Consider the following 23,416-nt stretch of genomic DNA (forward strand, 5'->3'; position numbering starts at 1 on the left):
CATTTCAGAACATTTCCTCATTTCAATTTTTTCCCCAGAAAGCAGCATCGAGCGTTTCAGGTTTGGCTGATGGCCCTGGAGCGTCGACTTGTCAGGATCAAACGCACCAAATGTCCCGGTTAGATAGAGGAAAATGGAAGATGAGACTTTTCTATTCAAAGCAGTTCTTTGTTTTTGAGCTGTTGGTAGGGGGGGGGGGATCAAAGCTTTTTCTGTAGACCTGATGGAAATATAACTCTAGTATGACGGCTGTGATTGTTATTGGAAGCAAAGCGCTGAAGCCAGTCGTCAGACATGTTGGTATGTTTGTCAGCAGCAGTAACACTGTTAAAACATCTAAATGTTAAATCTTCCTGTCAGAATTTGACATTTCCTCCGTTCCCTCGGTGAGCTCGTAGTAAATTATGCATGAAATCAGTATTACATGGAAAAGTAAAACACAGAAATAGTAGAAAAATGTAACTATTTTAAAAACAATGGCTGCATATACAGATATTCTGCTTCTATATCCAGCCATCCATTGTATGGATAATTATGCAGCCCCCTCCAATGTTGAACAAATGAAGGAAAGCCGTTGGATGCTTCATTACGCTGGTGAAACATCTGTGAAACTGAGCCACGCTGCACGCTTGGCTAACATTGCATCATGTCGCATGGTAGAGATGAACTTCCAGTCATCAGCGCAGGTTTCACACCCCCCACTAGATTATTATTTTTATTTAGCTGAATGTTAAAAAGATTCATTTGCTTAAACTTTGAGCAATTCTACTAAAAACAATCTGAGAAGTGGGAACAAATGTTTGACAACTAACGGATGCAGCTCTCCATGTTTGACCATTGAAGCGGTTTTGAAGACTTAGGGCCACGTGTACGCCACATCCATCGATCCATCCATCTTCCACCGACAACATTTCACGTTGGAACGTCAGCACATCATCAGCGATGCTCTGCAGATTCAGCTGCAAACAAGTGTTGGCTAAGACAAACATGGAAAGGGTTTATTGATTGGCACCTGCGTAACCTTGTTTGTCCTCTGAATAGATTCACATCGGGAGCTCGCAGCTGGAAGGTCCGGCCTTCGCAGAGCGTTCTAGCTACTCGGCAAGTGTTTGTTAGCTGTCAATGCTGGCAGTGAGCGTTTTGTGTAAAGTAGGATGGATGACAGTGTGGCAAATGAGAAGGGCGCTTTGACAGTGATGTGGGAATATGCAGCTGTCTTCTGGATGTGTCTTTTACATTGTAAATGAGAGGGTTGTCGAGCTTCTGGCGTAACTTCGAAGCTGCCCCACCCCCCCTCATCTAATGCTGACATCAAAGCTCGTTTTCCTTGACAAACTCTGAATGAAGGAATTAAACTTATCGTTCGCTGTTCCGCTTGAGGTTACGTCCTGTTATCAGCCAAGTAACTTCCAAAGAGTCCAACTGTTGAGATGAAATGCGTTGAATTGTTAGAAATTGTCACCAGGAAACGGTTTTCTTCTCAACTGTCGCAGTAATTAACAAACTGGATTTATAAGAAATCATTCAATTTTTGGATTATGGGAGAGCGAGGGAGAGAGACCCTGGCCCACCCGAGCATTCCAGTTAGCGGTGGGCTACGATGGAACTGGGGTTAGTTCACCCAATGCCATCTGAGAACTGTGACTCGACACAAAGGTTGGTCCGACTGTTGATAAGGGACTTGAAGGCATTTCAAAACTTACATGATCAATCAAAGTCTTCAATTACAATTTATTTATTAGTATTTTATTTAATTGTAGTCTTTGCCAACAAAGACTTGAACTACAAACCTTGGCTCAGTGCCACTAATTAAAGATTGATCTAGCTGTGTGTTTTTTTTATTTAATTTTATTACATACGTATTTGTTATTTTTTGGCTCAATCCGATCCCTCGACATCATTCTCTGGCTGTCGTGTCATTTTTTGTGTGTTCACGGTTAAAACGGAGCCTAATGGTTCATGCTGCGAGCTTCCTGGCTATTAGCCCGTCGTTCACGGATTGATTTGTCTGTAAAATGGAGGTCATGTTGTGAAGTGTCGGGACGCCTCAGCCCGGAGCCCGGAGCCCACGGTCTGTGCTTCGGCGCAGCGATTCTTTTAATGGGTTATTAGCCGTCTGCCGTCCATCCCCTGTTGTGCATGTGTCTGCATGCGCTTCATCATCTTGCTACTTCTCGTCTCTTCCTGTTGCACTTAAATATAAATGCATCTGCTTAATGTACTACTATAGGAGGATGCAATGCTGCGTCTTTCCATATAGTGAAACGTGCATCTTTAACTCTTTCAGTGCCAGTGACGTCTAAAGACGGTTTTTTCGATAACCCAAACATTCACTGTCGACCCTGACATTGAAATCTGCCTCTCATCAACAGCCAATAACTCCGGAACGGTTTTTCCTGATGGAAGAAGAGACTTTGATCTTTCGTTGTTCTGTGTTTTCTTAGTGACAGTAAAGAATATTCTGTGGGGATTGGAAAAGCGGGCAACTTGGGCGAAAACTGCGGCACTCACCATATAGCTGAGCGGAACATGGCTGGCACTGAAAGAGTTAATGTATGGTCACAAATGTATCATATAGATCACAGTAGAAATCGCTTTATATGTACTATCTATATATATTAAGCATTTGCATTTACATAAACCAGCGTAAAAAAAGAGAGAGAATAATGCAATACAAATATATGCCGACTCTAATATGCTAATGTTTGAGTTGTTGCAAGATTTTATCTGCCGGCATCCTGAAAACCCTTAAATCTTTCCACTCTCCTAAATTCCTGCTGTGAAGACAAGTGACTCATCAGAATCAGGGGAGATTTTGTGAGAGCTATTTTGTGTTTGTGGTTTCGGGAAGAGAGCGACGACACAATAACAATCGTGTCAGGCGTTAACACCCTGACTGGTAGCAGCTTCTGTTCTTTTTGAAACAAGCATTTAATGAAAACGTTGTCGGCTTAAAACGTTACGAGAAAGAAGCTGGACCAGACAAGAAAGCCTCCGACTGTGTGGGGGCTGCCCATGCCTGCAGACTGCAGAGCCCTCCCTGGACCTGCACGGAGCTCCCCGCCGTTAATTTCAAATCAATTAATGCCGTTCATCCTCATGGCACTTGGTGATAGAGCCAGTTTCCATTATTACCTCTCAAGGTGCCACTGGAGGTGAGACATATAAGTGTATTGGCGCTCGCCTAATGAATGTTCAGGGTCGTTGCGGCATGCAGATGGAACCGTCTGGGTTGAGGAAACAAATACTGGCAGACTGGATATATGGCCCAAGGTACAGCAAAATGAACCGATCAACTTTGTCGTGATGGATCAGGGCCATCTCGCAGACGATGGATCTGCCCGGACAAATTCTTTTGCCTTCCACCGCCCTCTCCCGCTGATTGCGGAAATGGAAATTGCAGCATAAACTGCGGCTGAGGCTCGGGGCAGGGATTTGCTGTAAGTAAAAGCTGGCCGCAGTAATTCTGATTGATCAAAGATAAAGAAAACTGATTGTCTGGGATGATGGACAGCTGCGTCGCAGATAAATCTGGTAATCTCCGACCCTGCCGAATTGACAATTGGGCACAGAGAACAACTTCTATTTCAGACTGGGGTAGTTATTCTGCCTCCGTCACACATGTTAGTGAGATGTCAACAGAGAACTGAAGGTCCCAGCGCTCCACCGTGCACACGAGGATATCTGTGAAATGATGTGGAAATTGCCAGAACAAATAACAATACTAACGTGGAACTAGCATGGATGCGCCTTCCGGTTTTTGAATATCCAAAACCTTGCAAGTTGTAAAAACATTCTCAAGGATATAATAAGTAATCTGTGGATAAATACAATCAAACAAATATTTGTTTTAATTGTGCATGCGTGCAGGATACATCAGCAGCTGCAGCATATGTGTCCTGTGTTTTACTTGCCTGATGTACAACATGTAGTTGTTGTTTTTTTGTCCCCAACTGTAACGTGTTTCTTATGTTGAGCGATTGTAAAACGGCTGAAATTGTCAAAGGTCGATGGCTAATGTTGGTCGTTTAAGATGCATTATTGTCTCTGAGGAACTAGTTGTGTCCTATTTAGTATAATATGTATCTATAAATATTTCCACACTGTGCAAATATTAAGTTCCTGGATAACATGACTCGAGTGCATCATCAGACGCAGGTTGTTGCCACAGAGAGTGTGGAAGTACATGATTGCCAACTTGGGGAGATTTGGTCTCGATCCCATCCAGATGGAATAATTTCAAGGTTACGTCCCATTCACTTTTGAACAATATCTTCTCCGGTTTTGAAGCGGGGGCTGACTTGCCCTCCTTTTCCTAGTTTTGTCTTCATAGTCGAGGTGGCGTTAAACCACCTCCAGACTGATTCAGATTGGGCAGATTATATTATGTGATAGTGCCCTGTGGCGCAGCTAAAGCCCCCCCCCCCCCCCCCACTGCTCTGAGGAATGATTTGCTAAGGCCAAACTACTCTGTTTGTTTTCAAGCCATTTTAATCCAAAAATGTTGAGACTAAAGCAGCTTCATGTTTAACTGTTGGCCTTCAGCGATACCACGTTCTTCAGAGCTGCATTTATTGACATGTTACATCCAAATCAGCATTCTGTTTGATGGTACCGTTAGAAGACGGTGCTATTGGACTCTCCGTAGTCTATTGATCATGACCTTGGTTCTATAAATGAATCATCTTGCATCTTTGTGCTCTTGGATGCGTAGGGGATTAAAAACAGGAGTTTCTTCATATACTTTATGTAACGGTATATTCTGGTATGGTGTGAGACCCTCCCTGGCTGAGTGCGGCTGCCTCTGGAGGATCGACACAGAACGTTGCTGAATAATTGAGTGTGTTCAATTGCCAAAACAAACAAAGCCAGATAACAACCCTAAAACCTATTTAAAATGAATCCAGCATAGATGAACACTCACAATAACATGATCAGCTGAAACAGAAGCTTTTGCCTCCTCCATGAAAATTGGGTCGTAGCTGTTTTTGAGTGGATGATAATGTTAAGTGTAAAACATCTGCAGTATCTGTGCCGAAAGCTAAAGTCGTGTAAGTAGTAATGATACCTATTTTTATGAAAGATGAACTTAAAAACTAACTGTGGGGAACAAGAAAAACCCGTTTTTTGCACCAATGCACAGTCTCACATGAGGAAAGAGTATTCTAAGACAGCATAATGACCCCCCCCTCCCCCCCCCAAATGCATTATGCAAAAGTTTCCCTCCAAGATTCTTGCAGTAGAAGGTGGTTTGAGCGCCTCATGATGTCTTGTAGTCCCGGCAGACCACACTTTTTTCAATATGTTATTGTCATATGCATTTCAAAAGGCTGAGCTGAGGTGCTGAAAAGGACACATTTTTCTTTTCCTTCAAAACACACCATTCTCCACAAAGTGACAGCGCACGCACACACACACTTCCATGCACTGGAGAATAAAGCACCAGCTGTTTCACACTCCTACCTACAATTTACCTCTCAGCGGGTTTGACTGGCAGGTATTTATAACCCGCTCAGACAATTATCTTGCAGAGGTCTCAATCAAATTGCTAGATGTTCTATAATGTGGCCAAACCTCCCCTGTGGCAAAGGAAGCCTGGCACCCGAGTTAACTCGAGCTGGTACGACTAGGCGTGTAGCGCCTTGCCGAGGGTCAAGTCAGCTGGATGTCGTTACCGCCCTGACCGTGATTCAAACCCATGAGTCAGTGTTGTTACCACTGAGCGACGTGACCAGGCAGTGGGCACAGGAACATCTGTACCGAGTACGGACTGGAGACCCCAGAGTCAAGATGGAGGACACCTCCAAAGGTGGTCGAGAACAATCGAGCTGAGATCCTGTGGGACTTCCAGATCCAGACGGTGATGTCCGAGCAGCCTGACATGGTGGTGGTGGTGGATGAACATCAGAAGACACCGCTCGTGATAGATGTAGCGATCCCGAGCGACAGCAACATCAGGGAGAAAGAACATGCAAAGCTTGAGAAATACCAAGGGCTGAAGGAAGAGCTGAGGAAACGGTGGGGAGTGACGGCCATAGTGGTGCCAGTAGTGATCGGGGCAGTAACCCCAAGCAGATCATCGCACAATGTAGCCTGTTTTTGCTCCCATTGATTGAACAGTGGAGCAAAAATCACTTAAAATGCTGCCTCATTAACTATTCATTCAAATAGGAGGCAGAGCAGCATCAAAGTATCGCTGGTGTTTGAAATCGATTGAGGAACAGATCGAATTTGGAGTGGAATTGAAGCTACAGTGAGAATGGTGCGTCTCATTATTGGTGGCTATCTGTGGTGTTTGTCTGTGAACTGGGCACCTGTCAAAAAACTGCTGATTTATGATGCTGTCTTGTTGTGGGCAAAGTGACACGCCGGTTTGCGCTCACCTTCACAGGCCAGCTGCTCTGCGACGCATGACTGGAGCGCACTTAAAGGAAAGTGGCTGCTTAATATTGCAACAGTGCGCCATTGTTTTATGTCCCTGGGCTGGCCGGTAATGGAAAGCAAAGCCTCGCTCTGATGTTGTTGCTCCGGGTCGTGATGTAAGGCACCGCACTCATTTCCGATATCCCATGTTCTGAGGAGAAAATTGATTACAGGAATGGGGGTATTGTCTTTGCCCTGGCTACGAGCTCGCCACCTCTCAAACACAGCGCTATCATTCTGTTAGCATGTCGGCTTGCAGGTATTTAACCTGCATGTCTTATGAGGCGTTGCATTAAAAACACAGGAAGGGATGCATCATCGCCACACCAGGAAATGCAATGAATTTCCTGAGGTTTAAGCGTGTCATGGCTGACACGGTTACGTCAAAGTCATTTTCAGCGCTGCGCCGGTGAATCGATCTTTATTTTTAAACACTAAACCCCTGTGCATGGATAATCGCAGCATACAGAACTGATTCTTGATTGATTGGATAGATAGGGGGGGGCACTCTTTCTAGCGTCTGGTGTCGAGCTGCTCAATCACAGTAAAAAGAAATGATTTTTAATTAGCATTTTATGTTTTTTTTTATCCTTCCTATATGTTCTGTGACAGTAACAGTATTTCTGGGGGCAAATTTTAATGGAGAGTATCGCAGTAACAGACTGTGGTTAGTCACTTAATTTAGATTAAGATTAAGATTATCTTTTCTTGTCATTATATGTTTCACACTTTTTACACTGCAAACACACAACGAAATTCTGTTGTCCCTTGAAACAAACACACACACATGCTAGGGGCCCCAGAACATGTGTTGTAAGCTAAAAGGAAAAAAATACTTCCTGTATGAAATGTTATAAACACATTGTATATGTATTTATATAATGTCTATATTTATATTTGCTGTAATTTTGGAGGCTTGGTGGCGTAGTGGCGGCGTTATTGCCTCACAGCGAGAAGGTTCTGGGTTTGATTCCTCTCTCTGCAGGGTATCTATGTCCTCTACAGCTTTCTCTAAAAAAAATGCAGCTTAGGCGGACTGGTCACACCAAATTGTCCGCAGGTGTGTGTGTGATTGTCCTTTAACTGCCGTCTTGTCCGTCTTTCGCTCTTAGCCGGCGGAGAAAGGCTTCATCAGACCCGTGACCGCAGCGTGGATGAGCTGCTGAAGGTGAGACAATTGTCTCTCAACTACAGGAATATGAATTAAAAAATTACACCAAATTTATCTTTGGAAGTAGAAACATGTGATGTATTAAAAAGGCTCAGGTTGACAGTTTTTCGACAGAGGACAGGGATGTCCCCGCACCGGCACGGCTCAAGCAGCGTCTCTGTAGCCGCGCCGCTTTGTCCTATTTGATATTAAGCTGTTCTTCTGCTGTCCCGCCGCTGCCTGCAGGGTGCTGAGAGTTCATTCTGGACAGCTTACTAGTCTTTTTGACAACGGAATGCTTGCTAGGAATTTCAGCTGGGCTGCGTTTGTAGGACTCGGTTTGAAACATTTTTACTCCAACACCAACAAACCTGTTGGCTCTGTGATTACTTCTCTGTATGATGAACACAGCATCTGCTCAGATGGTTGATTCTGTACTGCTCTGCTCACACTGCACTACCAAAGATGATGCTTCACACGAGCTGTGGGTCTGTGTCTGTGTCTGTGCACTCAACTCTTATTGTTAAGGTTATTTTTGTTATCTAGCCAGCTAGCAGACAGAGAGCATTTCAGTGACCACGATGCGGACAAGCAGCTAAAGACGAGATCATTACGATCAACTCGTCTTCGAGAAGGTGGATGGATGGAAACAGTAAAATAGTAAAATTAAAAAAAAGTGCTTTACACATCGGATGCATGTCAGAGGAATGTAATAGTATTAAAAAAGTACATTTACCTGCAAGTATAGAACCTGAGCAAAGGTAAAATGCTACATTCTGCCATTTGGGTGTTGCTGAACATTGTTTTAATCTTAAGGCATGACTTTTATTCGGATGCTTTACAGCCATCTATTTCACTTCATTATCTTGTTCAAGTGGAAGTGATGGTTGTTTGAGCAAAGTCCCAAAGCCGGGGCCGTTTACGTGTTTGTGTATCAGCGCTCTGAGATGAAGCCTATTTGTTTTTGCTTTTCTTTTTCCCCATTAGGCAATGAACGTGATCTGAAGCAGATTGAAATGATCCTTCAATACAATATGGTGAAACTTACACATACAGTACTTACATGGACGAACATCTGTTCAACATCACGCCAGTAAGAATTTGTAAAGCGCCTATAGTGTACTTAAGCTGGCGAGGGAAAGGAAAGAGCGACGGGCATCTGGCGCTTTGTGTCCCGCCAAGTACAAGTAGCCCATATTGCATTTCATCAGTGCTCCTATTAGTGTCTTTAGAAAGGGATTCAGGTCTGGGTAAATGTCTCCAGAACTTTCTGGTCGGAACACTTGATGGCTCAAAAAGCGTGTTCCAGGACCTGACGGGTAGAAATGAAGCTTCATGCATTGGTGACGCAAGAGAAACGAGTTGACAAAGACTTATATTGAGGCCATGATGGCGTTTAAGTCGTAAACACTCTGGCCCTCCAGACACACAGTAATGGCGCTTGTTTGATGGGGGGGGGTTGCATGTTCTCTAATGGCGTGTGGGGGGGACACAGACACAGACAATGAAAAATGGATTGACGTATTAACATTAACATTTCAACCTGAAACCAAGAATAAACTACGTCCAGCATTTTTAAAGCCACAGTGTCTGTCTCTTCCTCGAGAACCTTTATTGGCTAAATGCAAAAACTCACAGCGATCTGCTGACCAACTAACTTCATCTCGGTGCTATGAGTCATTTCCACTTTCATAATTTGTTTTTTTTCTTGGGATCATTAAAGTTTCGTCTGATTTGGTTTAACCACGAGAAAGAACTCAACGAGTGTTGTGCTTTTTTGACCTTTCTGACATGCCAAACTGGATGGAATATGCATCCAATTAGCTCTCTGGACTTAGAATCCCCTTATTTTATTACATTATATTTATTTATTTATACAAAAAAAAATAACCTTAGAAAAAGCAAGATGTATAGCTTTGCATATCAAAGCCATAAAGGTTAAAAAAATATCTAAATCAATATTGCAATATGTGCAACACGGAACTACAACAATCGTTATTGGTATAAAATGAAAGGAGAACATCAATATTTTGAACTGAAATGTAAATATCAATGCATTTTGACATGGAGCAGCATACAGAACACTTCGGCGAAGATAAAAAAATTGATATCAAAAGTACTATCCCCGAATCTGTATGTATCATAATCTAATCTATGAGTGTTTAGCATAGTAATTGTGTCATATAAAATGTGAAGATTGTTCCATGAGTGCTTTACATCACGATCAAACGTAAGGCAAGAAGACGTGTGCTAAACACGATTTTTAAATCACAAAGTGAAATGACCGCTGGATGGAAGTTCTTAGTTCAATGTCAGATCTAACGACCTGGATGCACTTTACTCAAGGTGAACACAGTCAAAGTTGATTGTGCTAATTCAAAGCAGCTGTTCTGGAAACGGATACTCAGTTTCCTATCTCAGGGAGCGTCAAGATTAGGCTCTGAGTTTGTTGATCCTCCCTGGTTTCCCAGCAGAAAGATGCTGATTTCAGCCCAAATTATATAAACAACAGCGCACAGAGAAAGAAAAAAAATGTGGTGCCACATTGTATATGACAATAATATTGAAGCAATTTTCTTTAAGAAGAGGATATATAAAGTACACAGTTCACAGCCCTGTGGTCCATTCATAGTTGCAAGTTTTCCTCTGAATAAGGCACCTTGCTCAGAGAATGGCCGATTAAGTATCGCACATCGGACAGATTTCTGATTGGCTTTGCTTGTACTTGGAGGGAAGCCAAACTATGAGGCAGAAACTGTTCCACATCCATACCTTTCTAAAATGTGCTCTGTGCTGAATGTTCTGATGATTCTCAGTTTCAGAACTGAAAAGAGAATGTTTAGTCTGGCTAGCTGGGTTTGGTAGCATGGAACAAAAAGGTGCAAAGGAGTTTAGATTAACACCATTGAGTGTTCAGTCTGAATCAGTAGTAATCAGGAAGGACAAAAGTTGTGTCCCAGGACTATTATGTCCTCAGTACTGGAAAAACTCAATTTGTCCTGACGCGTATAGATCATAACCTCTATTACAGCAGAATAATGCAGTGGCAGGACAATCATGTAGGTTTAATTGTACCCTGAAAATGTAAAATGTGGTGAAAATAAAGCTATGTTTGAGAGTTTAATTAAAGATGAATAAATATATCAAGGAAAAAAAGGAACATTGTGGACCCTGACTCAAGACCTTTTTCCATTTTATCTGTCTCTCTTAAACTTTATAAGTTTATCAGTCATTGTCACTCAACTTATCACACACACACATTTACATAAAATATATTTTTTTGAAGTTTTCTTCAGATGAATTAAGTATCTATCTATCTATCTTTCTTCTTTGTGGGATCTATGGATCAGACCAATTATTTAATTGAACAGTATTCAGAATTATGCTTAAGAGGCGGTGCAAAAGGTGCAAATAAAAATAAACGAAACATCTTCAGCCGTGCAAAATGCATTAAAAACCACACCAGGTCCCAGCAGGTCTGCTTGCATCTTTCATTCTCTGAAAAACACTTTGGCGGGTGCGTCTGAGAAGCGCAACTTAAGACAGCTCCTCTTCTGGGACTGAACAGTTGACAACAGATTAATATTAAAGACAGATTATTGTTTTCTCAGCTCACAATGACTGGCCTTCAGACCATCGGACCACACTGGATGAATAGCATTACTCATACTGTCATTTTCTACTATCACTGCAGGGTCAAAGCAGACAGTCATATGGGAATCCAGTTCTATCACAGTGCTCCATCAAAGTCGCTGCGTGGATCAGAGATAGTGGAGAAATACTCCCCATAGGACGAGTGTGACAGGCTTTTAAAGTATTCTCTGCCGAGAAACTGTTATGACCTTGTAGCTTTTTTCACAGCTATTTTTTTATTTTTTTTTGGCAGCTACAGACAAATGTATAAATACATTTTGAAACAAGTCAGGGTTCACATGTAAATGGTCCACTCACAGGAAAGGGCAACTTCCAAGATGATGTCAATTACATCAGGGAGGAATATTTATTGAATATGAATTAGCATTTCCTTTATGAATGCTAATGCTCCCCGGCAGTCATGAAACCTGACTAACGAAACCCTGGAGTCATTAAGCATCCATAAGGTGAAGGGTTCTTCACCTTATGGATGAAGAACAGGCAGGAGCCATGGATGATAAGTCAAGTCAAGAAAACATTTACAAAAAAAAAACAACACCCGCCAAAAATGCCCGAACTTAAAATACATAATGTACAATGCTGAATATATTGTGTACCATAAAAACACAAAGTTTTTTTTATTTTTTAGATTAGACTAGCAGATTACAGCTGACCTTTTTAATCTTCCTTCGCCTTCCTGTAACTCTTTGTTTGATTAAATCGGCGCAGCTCCAAACGGTACACAAGGCAGTCAATAATACAACAAATTATTACCATGAAATATTCATATTTCTGAAGGTCACGCGTAGTAGGTGTTGTGTACTCCAAATGGATGCTGGGGCCTCGCCACGATTAATCACGAGGAACGCATAATTGGTGGGCAGCCTCGGAGCTTGTGTCAAGGATTCTTCATCGTTTAGCGGTGGGTGTGAGCAGAGGCAGCCGAAAGTGTATCGTGATGGGTAGATAATAGGCGATCATTACACCATGAGTGCTGTCCCGACTGAAGTAAAACGGGCTGAAGTTTGTCAGTTACAAAACGCAAACACATTTATCCACAGTACAGATGCTCAGATGTTTCACACCATTAGGTAAAGATACCTGTTTTGGGAACCAATCACATTGCAGTATTTCTATCTGCCAGATAGAGCTTTGTAAAACGTTGCATAAATTAGGTACATCCAACATAACTGTGATAGCATAATAATGATATTAATAACATAGTGTTAAATGTTCAAAACATTCTTCAGGAAATTCATTATCAAGCTGGATGGAGTGCTTGTCCTTGGGGGGCAGGATATGGAAAATGTGATAAATACACCTTTAGTATTGATGCAGTTCGAGAGTTGCAAACATGGCAGACTAGACAGAAGGTGTTGAAGGGAATGTTAAATGGTATAAATTACAGATATTAAAATTATACTTTTATCTCTCCTTGTCCTTCAAGACCAATAAAGAATAAAGACCGTAGAAGCATTTTGAAAGGAGCAAATTCCTGCAATCCGAAGATGATGAAACCTCGACTCATTAACGAGCGACCGAAGCTGCTGAGGAACAAAGCTGCAGCTTGTAAAACAAGAGCAGGCCAATCCTGAGAATTTAAATAAGTACTGCTTTAAGTCGCTGCCTTTCCATTCATGCTTTGCTCCAGCCCTAATTCCCAAGTCGCTGTCACAGGGAAGAGCGGCATGCATGCTTGAGTAAGAGCATGGTGGGAACCGGGGCAGCTGCGAGTTCCGACTGACAGACCGTCAGACAGTCCTCCTCGCTCTAAATGCTGCTTTATATTCAGGCAAGTGGATTCCTGCAAATAGCATTAGGTGCCTCCGATGAGAAGTCCAATTTTAGCAGCTCTAACGGATGGCCCCTCCAGCTAAATCTAATAGTCTGGAAGGTTAGTTGTTTGAATCCCAACACCATCCCGATAAATATTTTCCCACAGTTAACTCCTCAGGGGAGTCACGGTAACCAAGAGAAGAGGACACGACTAGCAGTGCTACGGAATCTCAACAAACGCTCTGCCTTGCTGTCCTCCGAGGAGAAACTACAAGTGCAGATAAAAAGCTAAATAAATGCATTGCACCTTCTGCCTGTGCTCCTTTGCAGAGGTTTGGCGTGCATTCAACTAAATCCACCTCTGCCTGCTGGCAGGAGGGCGAGATAACCGTTTATATTTACATTTTATGTTGTATTTTATCCATATACTGATGAAATACTTTGGTTAGAGCTTTATTTTCCTTTTTTCATTAAAGCATGCGGCGCTAGCCTTCACATGAATGTTTTTTAATCTGTTTGTTGCCAGGATTTGCTTCTGAAGTATTTTTCTCTCTCCAATATATATATTTAAAAAAAAACCTGCTATGTATTTTCTTCATGCTAAAGTGGGGTTAGACATAAAAAGCAGTGTGTAACCCCCCCCCCCCCCCCTGCTCCGTCTCTGTTCTGCATGCGTGGAACCAAAAGGGCCTTACAGTAAAACAAAGACTGAAACATTCGGCATTGAAAACAAGGCAGGAACAGGAAAACATTTACACAGCCGTCCCTCATTTATTGTGCTACGTTCCAGGACCCCCCCCCCCCCCCCCCCCCCCACACACACACACACACACACACACACAATATAGGGGAAAATCCACAAAGTATAGACACCATATTTATTTGATTACGTATTTGTACCTCTATCAACCCTCCCTCTACTGTATTACCCTTTCCCACATGCCTACAAACACGTTTGTATTCTACTACAGTAACAATAGTGTGTATTTCTTATGCTCTTAAACACTGTCAATACTACATCAACTCCTAATCCTAAATTATTAATACTGTACAATAATTCTACATTGAGTACACTATTATTACTCACTTCCGCGATATAATAATAATAACTTACTGCTAAAATTCTTATTTTATCAATAAAATAATACAAATGAAACATTTTAAATTAAAACATACCGCAGAATCTATAATATAAAATATAGCGGAAAATCCGCGATATATAAATACATATGATACAGTGAAGGTGAACAACGACACAGCGAGAGACGACTATCTGAAAACGTTTCAGTGCCAAACAGAAAAGAAAGTGCCGCTGAAAAATGAAACACAGAATTCAATTTATTTAATTAATAAAAATACAAATTCAACAACAATCATTGAAGTTGTTCTATTTTTCCTCACGCTGCCAGTATAACTTTTTTGTATATGAAAGGAGGAGTATGAGGGGAGGGAAATAGATTGATAACTGTGATATCTGAATGCCATTTTAAGCGTAACTCCCAAACTCTGCAGGTCTGCTCTGGAGCCAAACACAATACAATTTGTGAGGCTGTCATGCCACCATTTCCTGTTCCTGTTCAGCTCCGCAGCTTCCCTGTCATTCTACTCTTTGAAGCATCGTGTGAGCGTCTCATCACCAGTGACAGCTCTTTGTTGTTGTTGTCCTCATACATTTTTAATTGATTGTTTTCAACATACACCTCAGCAAACCAGGCGTCTAATGCAGGAGGAGAGAAATGTGCTGCCGCGCCGCCGTGGCGTCGAGCGACCCGTCAGCTGTAGAAATGTTTTTGACAATTATCTGAACCCGAGCGGAACTGATCTACTGACATTATTTTTCCGAGCTAAATATTTCGCTACCCCACCTTACTCTGTTTGGCGCAGTGGGTAGCACTGTTGCCTCACAGCGAGAGGGTCACAGGTTCCAATCCGACTCTGTGAGGAGTTAGCATGGTTTCTGCATGGGTTCTCCCCGGGTTCTCCGGCTTCCTCCCACCACCACAAACATGCAACACCGGCTGCTGGGATAGGCTCCAGGGTGACCCGTGACCCGTGACCCGGTGCCGGACAAAGCGATGGATGAATGAATGTGTTTATTTTTGTCTATATTCTGTTAATGCCCATTTCAGACCTCCGTCTTACTCCTTTATTCTATTATTCTATTGCTTGATTGATTGAAAATACTGAAAAGCTTTGTTAAATTATAGTAATAACACTGTAATAGCTTCCATTGCCAGCTTCATTCCCTCAGATTCACACACAACCACCATCATCATCAGACCTCGAGCACATGCTCTATACACTGTGTGCAGTGTGTGTGTGTGTGTGTGTGTGTGTGTGTGTGTGTACCTGGACAATGCCTTACATGCATGTGGTCTGTGTGCTTTGACCTGCAGAGCAATCAGTCGCTCTGAATTCATCTTGCTAACACTTCAGGGTATTCTTTTGATTTATTTTCACAGTTTGTGGAAACTCGTGCCAAATTTATAACATCCGCTGCAAGAACTGGGACAGAGAGAGCAAACATGTTGTTTCATTCTTTTGCTGATGCTGTCAATAAATGTTCAGCCAAATTGTGGTTGAAAGTGGCGTAAAGTCTGCTTTTATTTTAAGCTGCATTAATATTCTGTTCTGTAGTTCCCCTGCAGAGAAAAAACAAACAAACAACAGCAGCAAAGAAACCAGCTGTATTTTTCCAAATTCAAACTAAAGCTGTTTGTTTCAACCGGGTTGCGTGGATTGAATTTGAAGCCTTGATGTTGTTATAAAAACATATTAAATCGATATGAATGATAAACAGTCATGGTAAATGATATATAATTCATGGCGAGTGCAGAAGTGTGACGGCAGCTGCAGCCAGCACACTGATAGAGTCGTAGTATGGAGAGTCCAGTGGCGCCTTGCAAGTTTTCCTCATTCAGTTCATTGCACATCTCAATCAGGGCAGCCAAGTGAATGAAGTAAAGATAATTGTTTATTGCACCAGGTGAAATGCGATAATTAGTCTGTCAGAAAGTCTTTGGCTCTCAGACTCTTCGGGGAGATTGTGATCGGGCAGCTGTCCCGCGCTGCAACAAGATAAAATCCTCCATGGAATTCAGACTGGAACGATTGATCAAATGATGAAGCTGGTGAAACGGCAAAGGCTTGTCAATGACGGGTAGGCGGAGCAGCAAGATGATAGGCTGACAATGACGAGCAGACGCTGTGTTATTGGAGACTGGCAGGAAGTAAAACTGTGCAGGTGAGGACTATCTCAGGTATATCTAAAGGTGTGTTACAGCACCGATGGATTCTGTGGTGTTTGGCTGTCACCCCATTGTTGTGGTACATTCGTCCAGTACTTAAATAGTGGAGTTGAATATTGGAACATTGTAAATCACTGGTCGGTGATTTGCAGGAAGTCGAGTCGCCCTGGTTTCCATTTTCTCTCTCTCTCTCTCTGAGCTGAAACATTTCACCCCCAAAATAGGAGGCCTTTTCTCATGGTTGTAGTAATCAATCACAGACCGAAAAACACAACACGTGTGTGTGTGTGTGATGACTATGCAGCGTACGGAGTATTAGAGTGATAAACAGAAGAGTTCCTATGAATATGAATGAAGCAGTGGAAAACTCCAGCAGTTTGTGTGTCGTTAACGAAGCAGCAACGTCGCCTTAAGCAGACTCTACGCAGCGTGCGAGTTAATAAATGATGCGGCTTCTCAAGTCTTCTCTTCTGTCGTTTCCCAGCCGTCAACCCCACAAGTCCATCTACATTAAGGAGGACTGTGTGTTTTTGGTTTTTGTTTTGGATAGAAATGTGGTGTTTTGGGGGGCAGTTGAGGGCAAACACACCGGACAGTCTCAGTGGCATTGTGGTGCAGCAGGTCAACCAGAAGCTCACCTGAAGTGTCCTTCAGAAGAGCAGGTGTTTATGAGCCTCCCTGATGAGAGTCCTGCCTAATCCCTTTTAGTCAGTCTGCTAATGGCGCGTCTTGATTCTTACTTACTTACTGCCCTTGATGCACGGCCCGGCATGCAGGGCGGCACCTCCTCTCCCTGTGCTGCTACCTTGTCGTGGTGAGGAGGTTTGAGTACCTTAAGAACAATGGCGACTCTACTGGTGGGGGGGGCTTGAAGCCCCTGGCAGGTTCAACCACGTTGGCCGGGCAAGTTACAAGTCAGAGGTCAGACTAAAGGCAGCAGCCGCCCCTCTAGATTGGGGGTTCGGCTCAGGGTTGACTGCCCAGACTTATAAAAAATAGTCCCTGTGTTTGTCAACGCCTCAGATTGCAAGCACACCAACCAACCCCTTTGCAGCTCTTCTAGGAAGACTTTCCACAAGGTTTAAAAGTGTGTTTGTGAATTTTGGACATTTCTTTCCCCTGAAGGGCATTTGTGAGGTCAGACACTGATGTTGGGCGGGAAGGCCCGACTCGAGGTCTCCGCTCCAATTTATCCCAAAGGTGTTCTATCGGGTTCAGGTCCGGACTGTGTGCAGGCCGGATGTCATTCTTAGTCTAAGCAGGCTCGCTGATGCACATTACCTGCTCAGCACAAGACAGCAGCTGGAGACCAGCTTGAGCAGGTAGCAGCCAGCTAGAAGTTTATTTGGATTTATTTTATTTGGTGCCACCCCCACTCATGTTCCTTTAATTTGGTTCTGGGCGTGACAGAAGACAGACTGGCTGAACCAAACAACACACCTGATCCACATCCCAGCAATCTCTACTGGCCTCTGTCGGATTAGCTTTGTGCTGAGTTTCCGAGGTTCCTGCTTCCCGGTTCTTCCTCCGGCTTCTGTTTGGTGATCTGCGAAATCACCTTTCCTTTCACAATAAATTCCTTTTTGTTGTTTGTTGATGTCACAAGAACATAGTCACATTTGCACATCCCCTATAATGATTTCATCTTTCAGAGAACCTTGTTTTTTCTAGCAGGATGCGTTAATGCTCCTTTGAGGCACCCCCTCATGTGTTTTTTGTTGTTTTGTTTTTTCCTCCAGATGCAATGTGGACAACAAAGTATCACGAGTGGCGTGGCTCAATCGCACCACCATTCTCTTTGCGGGAAGCGAGAAGTGGTCGCTAGACCCTCGCGTCATCCTGATGGAAAATACGGCCGTCACAGAGTACAGCATCCAGATCCGAAATGTTGACGTCCAGGACGAGGGACCCTACATCTGTTCGATCCTCACAAACAAGAAGCCGACGTCCACAAAAGTCCATCTCATTGTTCAAGGTGAGACGCGGCTGGCGCTGCTGCAGATGCATTCAAGTGCAAACGAGTGAGTTGCAATGCGTGGTAGGGGACGCGAGATTGGCTTCACAGGTGTGAAGTTCCACGTTGTTCTCATCCGGATTCGGCCGGTGGGAGACAAAGAAATATTCGGCCGGTCAATTCAAAGAAATATTTCCTCCCCTGTTTTCGGATAGATGGAATTCGACAAGCAATTAGACCTCGTGATGAAACCTTGATTCAATCTTGGTATAATTTGAGTTTGCTGATAGATATTGATTTAGGGTAAAATGTTCTGGCCCACTTTCACTGTCTGCACCAGGAATGGTGATGAAATCTGTTTTCTACATGGTGCAATAATTAGCGCACCCCCCCCCCCCCTGCCTGTGTTTGAGGTTTAGATTTTGCAACTGGATTAAAGTGTCACGTAATTAAAACTTAAATTGAAGTGTCTGTTTCAAATACCTCCCGCATCATAAAGAGAACACCCGTCATGGACAGACAGCTGGAAACCCCGCTGGATGGACCGTTGGGGGAATTTAATGTCCCAAAAAAAGAAAATCAAAATCTACCAGAATAAATCATTTGTGTAAATAATTTCTCGTGATAACATAATTAAGCATGGCTCCGGTTTTGGCATTACATAATTCATGATGATATCTCATTTGAGGCACAGAAGCGTCAGGCCATGGTTTTAATTAAGCGATAGACAATCGGATTCTCACTCAGACAAGGAAGTGCATCTGCAATTCTAGTTCTCCACTAACTTTATCTGTCCTTTTCCCTGACCTTGAGTAAATCATCTAAATGCCGCACACTCACGTGTGAAACTCGAGCTGCTACGGGAACTGCAGACTGAGCAAAGCTTAGCTTTGATAGAGCAACGAAGCCCCAGTGTGAATGCTCTGTGGCGTTGGAAAGGACGGAACGCACCTGCAGCACACTGCCCATGCTTTTCATTGGGGTTTGCACAGTGGTGCACAGGGTCGCACTGTTGCCTTACAGCAATGAGGTTCTGGGTTTGAGTCCTTTCCGTGTGGCGCTTTTATTTTTCTTTGCCGTGATTATACACAACCCAAATACTCAAATGCCATTTTTAACATATGAGGAGTTTTATGTTTTGGGAACACTTTGCAGGAAGGGGCAAACATTTATGTCTCACCCTGGAGTCACAAATGAGCAAATGCTGTATTGTACAGCCATCCTTGTGGCAAAGATGGATCATCCATGGGGGGGGGGGGGGGCAGCGGTTCCTTTCCTCCCCACAGGCACCTCCGTTCTAGCACTGCAGAAAGGGAGATCGGTGCTGAACCTTTGCACACGGAAGGACTCTGGAGGCTAACATCAATCAGCTCAGTGACCTTGTCAGCTGATACCCTCAGGAATATAGGCCATCTGTTACCACGGTGACTGCACACACAGACAGGACCAACTGAAGTTAAGCTACTCTAAAGAAAATATCTATAATATAATATCCTAGAGTGTGTTTCTTTTAATACACAGTATTAAAACAACCACAAATGGGGGGGGGGCAGCCAAAGCCTGAGTCAGCATCCAGTGACAGTTAAGGACTTGAGGTCGGTTTCTTTAATAAGTACCGTAAGTAGCAAAGCAGATTCCCTCTTGACTTATCCGGAACACCGTCTCGAAGGCAAACTAATAGAGGACGATTTAAAGGAGCATCAAATGATGTATTTCTGCGTCAGGACAGTTTGGACTCGAAGCAACACTTGTTTTATTTTTGCTTTTGAGAGGAGAATAGATCAAATACTTTTAATGCATTATGATAGGGCGCCACGGGCGTGTGGTGTCGCCTCACAGAATATATATAAAAATATAACAATATACACAATATAAACTATATTGAACTTGTTGCATGGATCCAAATCAAACGATAAGTCAAGCTTACCCTGAATAATTCTATGAATGTAGAGTTAATTTATATCATAAACTTTTAAGGCCTCTTTATCTTAAATGTGTACTATTTAGAAAGTCCACAGTCTAACTTTACATGCAGACTGCATGTTGCCTGTTTGACATTGTGCTGTCACTTTGTAAAATAGTTCTAGCATAAACAGTAAAATAATCCTTTTCTATTTCAAATCCTCTACTTCGCCTATAAATCCTCCGAGCTAGAAGTCTGGTCTGTTGCCGCTGCGACATTTGGAGCAGATATCCTAAACCTTGTTATTGTTACGATCATTGCTACAAATAACTTGTTGAAAGCGCTCAAGATGTCATCAGCAGGGCAACAGCCCCCCCCCCCCCTGCCTTTTCTAGCTCTAACACGCCTGTAACAATTGTCCACCTCCCTGATATCACACAGAGCTCGCGCGGTACAATCTGGCGTGTTTCTCCGTTTCAGCCATTGAGCTGAAACGCTTTTCATAATGAGAAACTGAACACGCCACTGGAGGATGACTCGGTGTTTTGCCTCCCGTCGTGGATTCAGACCAACTTTGTTTTACTGCTATGAAATTATTTAAGGCTGCTTTTCTTTGAGCGCATCTCTGAAGGGCGCCGCCTGCCTGCCTGCGGGGATGTTGGAGAAACTCGCTCGTCTAGCGGTCCGCACTGAGAGGAGGGAAGGCGTCTTGTCTCGTCTGATCGCTCGCATTCTAATCACATGCTGGTCCAGTCGGGAGCAGAAGCCTTTCATTTTGCATGTCAAACGGCGCCTGCAGCCCGCAGAAGGTGCCTCCTTCATGATGATCAATATGAGGGCGGGGGCTCCGATAGAGTTTGGTTGCAAGTATAAATTACAAGTCCCCCATGTGCTTTGACATCGAATCTTCACCGGGGAAACAACGGGCCTTTTTTAACGTGAACTTCTGTCAATAGACGAGAGCAAGACAAGGAGCAGGGCGGCAACGATTACAGAAGAGAATGCTAAATCAAACGTGTTTACAAAAGGCAGTGAAATCTATACCCACACTTTTGCCTGGACGCTTAAAAGTACACAATTATTATATCCAATAAGTTTGTGTTGCCACTTTATTGGAGTAAGATGTATGCAGTCGATGCTATGGGCTAGTAATGAAGGCGGGTCACGGATGTGGACGTCCAGCTAGCGTCCAGCTAATTTACAAAAGCTTGCCTTGTAAATGTTTGTATTTGTCTAATGTCCAGTACTTTGGAACTGGTTGATTCCAGTGTAGAGACCTTTTTTTTTTTACAACTCATACATGTTTTGGAAATTCTTTCTGAGAAGTGAAATCGGTAATGTTTGCGTTACCTTTGTGCAGCGGCTACACAGGATTCAGCTGCTGGACCCATTGGGGGTTTTAAACCAACCACATGAGTGTGGCTAGGATGTTTTGCACGACCCACATAAATTGCTCCTAACTTTCCAAAGCATAAAAAAGCATAAATATAGGCTGGCTATGGGCGAGAGGCAGACATTGTTGCCCATTAGCAAGGCACTGTACCCTGCAAAATCTGCTCCCTTTACTTGAGCGCATCAAATTCTCTCCACTAGAAGGTGTGATTATGTTGCTTCGGTGTTCTCCTCGACCGCCGCAGTAAAAACGGAATGCACTCTAAATGTTCAATCCATGTAGGGTCATCAGCTGTTTAACTCTTTAGAGGCACATGGAGGCCAATTAATTTGAGCAGCGCATCACATTTCGTCCACTGGAAGGACACTCCAGAGGACACTTCGAGCTGCAGAGCGCTTGATCACATTATCCTGCATATTTGCCGACTTTAGATGGCGGTTTATCACGTCTTATCTACAATAACTGCCGCTCGCGCAGTAGGAGTAGGGTTTTATGCTCAAATTCATCACCAGTGAGAAACAAAACAGTGAGTACAAAAAACGAATTGCACTTCTCTGTGTCGTCGCCTGCTTGTCGGAGCATACAGGGCCGAAACAGGCAGACAGTTTGTCCGGTCATTGTTTGAAACATTCGAGTCCTGACAGCATGAATGTTTTTCTCCCCAACCTTCTCAAGATCAAAAGAGTGAAATAGGAATTTGTATGTATTGTATTGTATGTATGTCGACTATATCTAGTTTAATTAAAGTGGTGGGAGAGGTCAAGGTTAAAGCAAAATCCTATTCAGCGGTGGTTTTAATTGTTAGGAAACATTACCCCCTTGAACATTGTAAAATTCCATGGCCATTCATCATTCAGGCATTTTATTGAGTGTACACTGACCAGATTTGAGGAACATCAGAATAAATAAAATGTTTTTTAGTTTGGTCCCAAAGAAACCAATTAAATTTCAGACAAATTGAAATCTGCTTACTTCCTGTCAGTTTTTTTTATTTTTTATGTCTGAATGTTTTACAGTTTTACAGACATACAAAATTTCTACCCAATTTCATGTAGGTGTAGGTGAAAGGGGGGGGGGGGGGGGGGGCTAGTCAAATTAACTCTTGTTTGCACTAGCATAGCTTGGGGCATGAAATGAAAGGGAACTAAAACTTACTCAAAATATTGATTTGCTACTTATTTTTCTCCTTTGTTTTGTTTGCTAGGCAAACATTAAAAACTAGCGCACGCATTCATCCTGCTATGATTCAGAAGGGGGAATAAAGTTGTCAGTATTACGGTCTTATCCCCTCCTTGATTATTTAAAACCTTGGAACAGAGTGAGTTGTCCCTATTTTAACTGCTGTTGAAATATAAATGCAAATTTCCCAGTTGCGGTATCATGCCATGGAATTTATGGAATGCATTATCTCGCATTCTTGTCTTGACAGTTTCAACATCTAACTCCAGCCTGAAAGACGCCTTGATTGAAGTGTTTTATTTATACACACACACTGCGCTCATTAATATATCCTGATTACGATTACTACTTGGGATACACCGATGCAGTAAAGGTTTTTTCTTGTCACGTGTAGGGTCATTATAGTGAAGGGAAAATAGGAATCTAAGTTCTAAAGTCATTTTAGTTGAGCAAAATGCTATAAAATGTACCTGTGGTAAACAGGTAGACATTAATGATACGGGCATATTGCAAGTCTGCTCTGTCTCCTTTGCCATCTTGCTTGTTTCTGAAGCCCTTCATACTTTCACTTCTTTATAACCTCTGCCTGACTGTCTGACGGGGAAGTCCATGTGGACTAAACGTTCCACACTAGTGCTAAACTAAAGACACGGCCCTGCTCCTTTGAGGACGGTTATCCAAGGAAGACAGACGGTTTGAGAGAGGAGTGAAAGAAGCCATGTTTGTCAAACTGGAGAAACCATCCCTGAACGGAGGA

At 42.9% G+C, this 23,416-nt stretch overlaps 1 protein-coding gene across 1 annotated transcript in view; it reads left to right on the forward strand.

The window, feature by feature from the left end:
* opcml (opioid binding protein/cell adhesion molecule-like) overlaps nt 1-23,416 on the forward strand; it is a 50,444-nt gene that overhangs the window by 21,477 nt on the left and 5,551 nt on the right. Inside the window, exon 2 of the mRNA XM_068744404.1 lies at nt 17,970-18,205. Coding sequence (XP_068600505.1) covers nt 17,970-18,205 — 236 coding nt within the window. The remainder of the gene's footprint in view (nt 1-17,969; nt 18,206-23,416) is intronic.

The sequence above is a fragment of the Brachionichthys hirsutus genome, chromosome 10, assembly GCF_040956055.1.
Source record: "Brachionichthys hirsutus isolate HB-005 chromosome 10, CSIRO-AGI_Bhir_v1, whole genome shotgun sequence".
Lineage (NCBI taxonomy): Eukaryota > Metazoa > Chordata > Actinopteri > Lophiiformes > Brachionichthyidae > Brachionichthys > Brachionichthys hirsutus.